At 27.5% G+C, this 10,422-nt stretch overlaps 1 protein-coding gene across 1 annotated transcript in view; it reads right to left on the reverse strand.

Annotated features, from left to right (window-relative positions):
• The window catches only part of LOC127280271 (probable G-protein coupled receptor Mth-like 1), a 286,104-nt gene extending 276,213 nt beyond the window's left edge, over positions 1 to 9,891 (reverse strand). The window contains exons 1-2 of the mRNA XM_051303168.1: positions 8,888 to 9,891; positions 3,561 to 3,839 (exon numbers count right to left, since the gene is read on the reverse strand). Of these exons, the coding sequence (XP_051159125.1) occupies positions 3,561 to 3,839; positions 8,888 to 9,399 (791 nt within the window). The 5' untranslated portion in view covers positions 9,400 to 9,891. The remainder of the gene's footprint in view (positions 1 to 3,560; positions 3,840 to 8,887) is intronic.
• Positions 9,892 to 10,422: the final 531 nt, after the last annotated feature.

Below are 10,422 nucleotides of genomic sequence, written 5' to 3' on the forward strand. Positions count from 1 at the left end.
TTACTAAATTTTAGTAAAAAAAAAATTTTAACTACTAAATCAAATAGTAATATTTTACTAAAAATTAATAAAAAATTCTTACTAATGTAAATTAATAGCTCACTTTTCAATTCAAATTTAGAGAATACAATTTTTGTTTTCATTGTTTTTTCGACATTTTCTTATATTCATTTTAAATATAAGAAAGCAATTTTCTACCAATAAGAGAGTTGCTGTTGCGCAAGCGCAGTTGCGTCTGTTAACGGCCATTACAAATTTATACGCGTTATTTATTAATTTAGCCCTTAATTTTTCATGAAAAAATTATGAGAAAAAAAAATTGTTATATAAATTGGGTCCTATCTCTCGATTAGAATTTAAAAAAAAAATTTACTAATTACTGTTCTATAGTCAAATTTTTTATATATATATATGTTGACGGAAATGAAATAAGTGAAATGCTGACCTACTTCAGCATCATAAAAATCATGAAATTTAGATCTTAAAAAATTGTTTCACCACTACTTTAATATTCTCTATTTCTATTTGTATTTAGACTTTTGCAAAGGGCATTCATGAAATAATCATTGAAATGGATTTTCATATATATATATATATATATATACGAGGGGCTGATCACTCACGAGTCGACCCGACGTTACAGACTTTACTTCGTCTTAATTCGTGCTAACTCGCACTATTCGTAGTTACTCGGGCTATTCGTAGTTACTCGGGTTATTCGAAGTTACTCGCGCTATTCGTACTGCCTTACAACGAAAGAAAACCCATAAGCCACATTGTCGCTTCAGTCGCTTTTTACCAGTGTCTATATACAGAACTCGACCAAAGCGACAATGTGGCTTATGTGTGTTTTTCCGTTGTAGGGCAGCGTAAATACTCTGAGTCGACTCTACTTTAGCCATTCCTATCCACTCGATTGAATTTTGGCCTTATTATTAAAAAATATTTATAAACTATTAGAATATGTATTTATTTGTAATTAATTTTCTAATCATATTTATATTTTAAATTGATTATTTTATTATTAAATTTATTAGTTAGTAATAATTAACATAATTAATATAATATTGTCTAAATTGTTGAACCATAAAATTTTTTTATATGAAGTGGAACGCCAAGGCCTAATTCATTTTATAATTTGTCTCAAAAATGTTGACGGAATTTGTCCATTACACTAGTATTATTAACTTCCTTGCTGCTCATGGTTTTTCAAAAGTTAAATTCACAACTCACTTAAAAACTATATATTCAGATTGAAAATTTTAAGTTTTCTTGACGAACAGTCAAGGACTGACTGATCTGTCAGTGAGTATTTTGAAGTGAAAAATGCTCGGTAAAAGGTACAAACATTTTGCGAAAGGATGGGTTTTACAATTTAAACACTAAAAAAAATGGTTAAGAATTTTAAGTATCGCATCGTTGTAAAGATATTAAAAATTATATTACAGGTCAGAGTTGCAACAACTCAATCTGCTTTTCAATTGTGCATAGAGAACTGAGAGAGTCAGGTATATTCTTGTACGTAAGGAAAAGAGAAGGAAAGCATGAACTCTGTTCTCAACTACTTCTTAAGAGGGAAAAGCGTTTGACACATACATACTACCTCGCGCGAAACTGAGCTCCACTGGAGACGGAGAACTTTCCTAAATACTAGCAATACTCCCAAAAACTCACCCGAGACTCGCTTTTACTCGTCGTTATTCATCGTTATTCGTCTATCTCGCACCGCTTCTACTACTACTCCCCACTATTCTACGCTATTCCGCCTTATTTTATGTTATTTTGTTAACTCGTTTTAAATTTCGTTATTCTCTGTACTCGAGAAATATCGACAACTTAACATTTTAATCACAGAACTGCAAAAATATTCGTTTTAAGCGAGTGAAGTACTCGAGAGTGATCAGCCCCTCGTATATATATATATATATATATATATATATATATATATATATATATATATATATATATACGAGAGAGAAGTTCTTTGTGCTTTATTTTTTACGCCTGCCTGGTGTAAAAAAGCGTGCCAGTATATAGTCTGTTATTACTTAGCTTAGTCACTATATATATGTATAGGTAATGAATAATTTTACTTAAACTCAAACAAGCTACTTGAACGTAATAACTGATTATACAAATAAAAAAAATATTTCTCATTTTTTACATTTAGAAATAAATTTTGTTTTGTCTCCTTAAAAAATGGATTTAAAATGAGATGCATAAATACTTAATGGAAAAAATTAATTTGTTAGAATTTTCATTTAGCTGCATTTATATTTGTTCGAATTATTTTTTGACAGAGTTTTTACTAAACCGAATTACTGAATTTTTTTACAACCGAACAATTCTTGTACAGAATTACGATTTGCTTGAATTTTTATTTCTCGAAATTTTTAATTGATAGAATTTTTAAAACGCCGAATTTTCATTTGTCTAAAATTACAAATGGCCGAACAAAAAATCGACAAAAAGATTTTGGCGCAATTTTTAAAAATTGCACAATCACGATTTTTCTTAATAATTTCTAATTGGTTAATTTTCAAAAATTGCGCCAAAATCTTTTTGTCGATTTTTTGTTCGGCCATTTGTAATTTTTGACAAATAAAAAATTCGGCGCCTTAAAAATTCTATCAATTAAAAATTCGTATACAAATAAAAATTAAGACAAATTAAAATTCAATGAATTGTAATTTCTGTGATTTAAAAATTCGAATCACATAAAATTCAATTAAATGAGAATTCGGTTGATTTAAAATTCGTTTAAATTAAAATTATTTTAAATAAAAAGTCATGTAAAGAAAATGACTATTAAAATAAAAATTCTGCCAAACAAAAATTCTGTAATTAAAAATTTTGCTTATGTAAAAATTTGTATAAATAAAATTTTTTAAAATAAAAATTCTATTTAATGATTTTTATGGGAAATTCATATGCACCACGCGATTAAAACCGTTTATCAATAAAACTATATACGAGAAGAATAAAATTGTATATAATATGTGAAAAAAATAAAAATGATTAATACCCGAACTAAACTCAAAAGAAGTTAATCTGTATTATCACAGTATGTATATAGCAGTTATAGTTCTCTCTCTCTCTCTCTCTCTCTCTCTCTCTCTCTCTCTCTCTCTCTCTCTCTCTCTCTCTCTCTCACAGAAACAAAGGAGAATATAATAACAGTTTTCTCACATTCCATCGTTGCTTCATATCAAAGAACAATTCACTTCCGAGTGATGCTCACAGAATATATCCTTATTCTTGATTGTCTCATTAAGGTTAAACTCGTTCCCATCTAAACTGATTATTATAAACTATAAATTATATCTTTACAATGATGTATGCAATATAGCAGTACCTGTATAAGGAAATTTCTCGCGTGCCTCTTAAAAATTCCGTTAACTGTTCTTTCTATATATACATAACACTTATAAATATCAACCAAGGTTTTGTCACGGTTTTGTTACAGCTCTTTTCAATAATAATTTTCTAATATACTTTATCGTGTATAGAAATTATTGTTTTAGCTGTGAAATATCAAAAAAAAAAGAAAATTTACTTACGTCTTAGTGGCGTCATTCGAACATGAGAAGACCTTCACTACATGATTTGGTTCTTGAATTCTTTCGACGCAATACTCCTTTGATAAGAGTCGTAGTTGTTGCCCTTTAAAAACTAAAGTACCATCGGGCTCAAGTATCGTATCTTTTACATCGCCGGCAATTGTGAAATTTTTCGACTTTGGACAATGTGGAAAGCCTGTTTTTATTTCGAATGATGAAGAAAGATTTGGAACCAATGGTGGTGCATCATCTTTATCTTGAGACACAACACAAGTTCTCCTGTAAAAAAAATATATTATCAAATTTTGTCAATTATTGCTATTATTATTATTTGTCATTGATTTTAAGATAATTTTACCCCATTAACAATAGTTTCTATAATAATTTAACATAACCAAAGTTATCGCAATGACCGTTACCAAAGGCAACTGCGCTTGCTCTACTACAACACTTTCATTGGTATATAGAAAAAGGCGCTCATATTAAAAATTTATTACTATAAGAAAATATTTAGAAAACAATAAAAAAAAAATTATTAATTTATTTTTCATTTTAAAAAATTATTTTTTTAAAAATCGTTTATCATAGACGTTGCGTACTTCAGCTTCATTAAAAAACAATAAATTTAACTCATTATAATTTTTTTTTTATTGTTTTCTAAATATTTTCTTATGCATTTTAAATAAGAGCGCCTTTTTCTACTAATAGAAGAGTTGTAGTAGCGCAAGCGCAGTTACGTTTGGTGACAGTCATTAGCAACTCTAAACATAACCTCAAAATTTGACAGTTCAAAAATAAGGATTTCAATTAATTATTGTAATAATTATTAATATTATTATTTTTTATTATTATTATATGTAAAAACTAAACAGTTTTAGATTGAAAAAAAATGTTTTTAATTAATGAGTACCTTGGAGAAAATAAAACCTTTTTTACAAATAGGCAAACAGAAAATGTTTTTAATCCTGTATAAAGAATATTGTGTAGTACATATGTAATTAGATACGTTTGTGTTTATACTGTTTTTTTATACTTTTTGAATTATGTAGAATATATATTATATATATGAGAAGATGTAAAAAAAGAAGAAAAAGGAAACAGTAATAATTAAACTCATTTTTTTTATATATGAAAACGAAAAGTAGAAAAAAGTACTCCATAAAATTTCTGAAATGACCACTTTTTATAAGAAAGCATCTGTTGGCAGCACATGCAACTAATGCTATGCAACATCTGTTTAGATTCTGGATAATGAGCGAGACCGACTTTCCACCTCAGTGAAATTGAAATATATACACAAGCAAATTCTTATTATCTATTAAATGCTTCTAAACGACAACTAAATTATAGAAAGTGGTATTTTTCCCTACTTCTAAGTATAATTATTCGAAAGGATTTTTTTTTTCATTATTATTTTTTAAAATCTATTTATTTACACATTAATAATTTTATTCAAACAAAATAACGATAAATAATAGACATTTCGATAAAAATACTCTGTAATAAATTCTAAGCATTTTAAAATAAGTATTACTATTATTGTTATTTTTATTATTATTTTTATTAGAAATTCTTTAACGAGAAACAGTTTTTCGTAGTTTTCTTTACAAAAGAAAGGATTTCTATTAGCAACTGATGACATTCAACAACGTCAATCAAGACCAACAAACAAGGCAGGGTTCGGAAACTATAGTATATATATATATAGAAATCGAGCAATTTAAATTCCGAACCCTGATTCTGTTTCACATCGAGTAATTTAGATACCGCACCCTGTTTGGCCTGTTGCGCCAAATGTCAATGGTTATACAGAGTTCAGTTTTTTTTCGATCTATTTAAATGAAAACTTAATTACTGGGAGTATAATTATAATAGAGAAACAAGATAGTTAAAAACACAAAAGTTTTTCCAAATCAAACAGAAATAAGAGAAGTGTAATCAAATTTCATAAACATAACCTTTAATTATTCTTTACGGATAAAATTTTGTTTGATAATACGGGTAATATTAATATTAATTAATATTTAATTATTTAATAATATTAATAAAATAGGGACACATGAAAATGCACCACCTCTCATTTGTCAGAATAGTCATCTAACAGAAAGGCAAATATTCGAAACGTCAATTAACAGAATTGTCAATTTGACCGAATTGCCATATAACAGAAATGCCACTTAACGGACTCGCTAGTTAACCGACGTGTCAAATAACAGAAATTTCACTTAACCAAAATGACAAGTAACTGAAATGTCAATGAACGGAATGGTCAATTAACCGAAATGTCATTTGACAGAAACAACAATCAAAAGAAAGGACGCTTATAACCGAACTATCAGCTAACAGAAACGTCAGGTTACGGAAATGGCACATAATAAAATTGTCATTTAACGGAATTGCCAGTTAACAGATTTTTCATTTAACAGAATAGTTAATTAATGGAATTGTCAATTAACCGAAATGTTAATTGACTTAATAGTCAGTTAACGGAAATTCCAATTAACGGCATTGTCACTTAACGGAATTATCATTTAACAGAATTGTCATTTAACGGAATTGTCAATTAACGGAAGTCATTTTGCCGAATTGTCATTTAACTGAATTGTCATTTAACGAAGTTGTCATTTAACGGAATTGTGAGTTAAGGCATTTGTCATTTAACAGAATTGTCAATTAACAGAATAGTCATTTAACGGAATTGTCATTTAATGGAATTGTCAGTTAATGAAATTGATATTTAACGGAATTGTCAGTTAACAGAATTGTCATTTAACGGAATAGTCATTTTGCCGAATTGTCATTTAACTGAATTGTCATTTAACGGAATTGTCATTTAACAAATTAGTCATTTAACGAAATTGTCATTTAATGGAATTGTCAGTTAACGGAATTGATATTTAACGTAATTGTCAGTTAACAGAATTGTCATTTAACGGAATTGTCAATTAACAGAATAGTCATTTTGTCGAATTGCCATTTAAGAAATTTGTCATTTAACGGAATTGTCATTGAATGACAAATGAAGAATTTTACTTTTGACACCGCAAATATTAGAGGAAAATATGCATTAATTTGAGAGGAATCCGGTAGACTGAAGGTTATTTTTTTTAGGTTGTGAAAAAAAACAACAAAAACAAAAAAACTGATCAGTACTACTGTTATTGTAATTTATTATTTATTTTGTTTATTTCTTTTGTTTTTTTGTAATATTATTAATGTGATAAAAACTTTTATTTTCTTTAGTAAATAAATAAAATTATTGAGTATTATAATTTTAGAAAATAGTGTCTTAAATCAAGAATCTTTTTTTAAAAAGTTCCGAAATATTTAAGAATGAACATGCGTAATTTTTTCTGATATAAAAATAGATTCCAAAATGACTAGATTTTTTATGTAGAGTATAATACATAGATTTTAGAAAGATGCTTCTGTTTATTACTGTCACACACTAGAAAATGTTTGTATTTGTATACACACTAATAGCATTCTCCGCTACATTTGTCAATTTTGAAACTTGACATTTTACATATACCGGTTTTTTTTTTACTATTTTCTAAATTCTTAAAAATAATTTTCCAGTAATGACGCATGTTCATTCTTAAATGAACAAAATTTTTATTTGATCTTCTAAAAATCTTCTTTTTTATTTGTCCACACATATTTGAATTTGTTTAGGTTTAGGAATGTTAGTAGTGTTTGCATTGTGAGTTACAGAATCATTTAGAGAGAGATATGTAGTTTTGTTTTTTAGAGTTCTATACAATGGGAAAGAATTTCTCTATATGTAAATGTTTTACATTTTTTGTCCTTTTCTATTTTCCTTAAAAATGCACTTACAATTATCATAATGATTCTAAAGTTTTGAATAATAAAATAAATGAATTTTTCGGATTTTTTTTTAAATTAAATTTAACCTTTACTGCATATATTATTTCAAGTAATGAATATTTAATTTAATTTATCTTTTTGGTTTCATTTGTAAGATTCGGTATCAAAACTAAACATAAAATTTTAAAAACAAATTTTCTTTTTGTTCGTTATTTTAAATATTGAAAATTTTTTTTAGTTATAAATCAAAAGCTAGAGAAAATTTTCCGAAAATATCTAGATTGAAAATAATTATGTTAACAACATTTTACATTCGTTATTTTTAATTTTGTGACTTTCATTATTTATAATTTTTTTTGTAATTATTTTTGTTTTACATTGAAAACATATTTTATTATTTTGTTCATAAAATTGTTTTAAACTTGTTTTTTTATATATACAACATTTTTTAATGTTTAAAAGAAATTTTTTGTACAAAATAACAAAGTAAAAAAGTCTGTTAGGGACAGAAAGATTGACACTGGACTTAGTTCTCATGCTACAAATAACCATCATGTTTTTGATTTCAACAATACTACAATTTTAAATAATGAAATAATTGAATTTAAAAGAAGATACATCGAAATGATATATATATATGTATATATAAGTAATTCTTATTCATTCTTAATTTCAAATTTTTAATTCAAATTTACCGCGAAATTTTAGTGATACCTAACCTAATCTAATCAAGTAATATCTAACCTAATTGATTTTCAATCTAATCTAATTAATTTTTAGAGCTGAAATGACCTGTTATTTTTCTTTTCCTCTTCATTACAGGAAAATGTTGTCATTCGTCAATTGTTATTTGTTAATATCTTCTTTTTATAAAAATTATAAGTAATTAAAATATAACAAAAATAAATAAATCGAATGTAAAAATAACTATTTATTTTTTTTCAATCTAACATTTTTTTTCAAAAATTTTATGTCATTTTGATAACGATTTAAAAAGTCAATTAATGAAAAATTATAAATAATTAAAATAACAAAAGTAAGAACATCGAATGTAAAAACTTGATGTTTTGTTCTAACATTTTTTATGTGCCTGAAGTTCTAAATAACAATCAAAAAAAAATATATACATATATATTTAATAAATTGTAAATTTATTTTTTCACACAGAAAACAGAATTTTATAGTAAAATTTGAGGTTAAAAAAGTAGTAAACTTTTTTCGTTCATTTAAACGTTCAGAAGTTCAGTAACATACTTTTTTTAATTTATAGGTAACTTTTCCAAAAAAACATAAAAATCATAACAATACATTTATTTATGAATATTCAAAACTTTAATTATATTCGTTATTTACATACATGCGGAAAAAAATTTGTTTCACAAAACTGGTAAATACAAATGTGTATATGTAATTCATGATCATGTTTGGATTAAATTAAAGGGAGATATACTGTAGTAGAAGTGAGTAAACTTGAATAGTAGCTCCAATCAAAAAGGTACCTGTTCTCATCGTAGGCAGCATGCGAACCACAACATCGACGAATACTAGGTCGTATTGTTGAGGCAGCACGCTCGTCGTCCATATAGTTTAATTCACAAACGAGCAATGCATTCGAATCAGCACAATACTCTTCAGGATTTACATTTCTACCGGCTGCAAGATCCAAAATCGCTCCACCCGCATCTGTTAGTATAAATGGTGAATATGAATTGTAGGGCACATAAGTTAAAACATGCGTATTTGGACATTGTGGTTTTTGTCCTTCCGTAATATTCCATTTATTTGGAATTTCCGTTATTTTCTTGCCCGTCTTAACGGAATAAATAAATGGTTTCCATTCATTTTTTGTTGGTACACAACGTGGTGGAGAATTTTCATTTTCACGTATTAAATGTTCCAAAAAATGACAACACTTTAAAATTGAAATTTTCTCTTTTATTGAATCTTCCGGCTCGGACGCCACTGTCAATAGTAGCGTCCAAAGTAAAATTCCAACAATAACACTTGTCATTATGTTTTTTTTTTCTTTTTTCTATAAAGTTGACTCTTCTCCCACACTCGGGTCCGAATCACTGGTCAAAATCTATTTTAAATCACATAGAGGTTAGTTCAATAACCGATCATTCTTTGTTTACAAAAAAAAAAAGAACCACGCGCGTCACTCTCTGAATCACTATAAAATTCCACCAGTTGAATATTTTTCACTCTTTTAAACTTGACACTATTTTAAACACTTGACACTTAATTCGTTGGCTATTAGGAAAAAATTATGAATACTTTCAAATTGTTTCAAAAAAAAACAGTTAACTGTTTTGAAAATTGGAACATGGAACTAGATTATTGGGATATTATTAGTTTGCGAAATTTAGATGAAGTTATTCAAAAGTGATTAGTGATTAATGAAGGAAAATTTTGTTTTTGTGTTTTGTTTTGATCGTTGAAAATTTGGAGAAAAAAACCGATATGACTGTACCTTACGACGGTTACGGAGTTACTAAAGTCCACGCGGTATTTGAAACTCGCCGGCCACTGGCAGCGTGGTCGACAGATGCGCACGCACCATTCTAACCTCTCTCCTTGCGTCTCATCCGCCCGAGAAACCAGGTGCATTTTCTCCCACCCAAAACCCGGAAGTGCAACGGTACCCGCCTATCCGTGAAATACGCGCGCCAACGTGCCGAGGGTTAATTGCAATAATACGACGAGTTTTCTAATTACTATTACCCGACTGCGATTACTGAGGTTAAACCACAAGATTCTTGAGAGATTTTTAGGTTATTTTTTTAATTTTTTTTAATGCTTCATTTTCACTTATTATTATTATCAAGAAAGTTTTAGAAATTTTTTTAGATTAAACAGATTGTTATGATTAATTGATACGAGCAGAAAATACTAATACGCATTAGGGAGAATTGTATTTTTTTTTGCTGAATATCGAAAACTAATGAGGTGTGTAAACGCCTTTATAAAAACTCAAAGGTTTCGCATTTTGGACGTTTTACTGTAAATTGCACATATAGTAATTGACATTCCA

The sequence above is a fragment of the Leptopilina boulardi genome, unplaced genomic scaffold, assembly GCF_019393585.1.
Source record: "Leptopilina boulardi isolate dan_hultmark-lab unplaced genomic scaffold, ZJU_Lbou_2.1 LbouV2_231, whole genome shotgun sequence".
In the NCBI taxonomy this organism is placed as follows: domain Eukaryota; kingdom Metazoa; phylum Arthropoda; class Insecta; order Hymenoptera; family Figitidae; genus Leptopilina; species Leptopilina boulardi.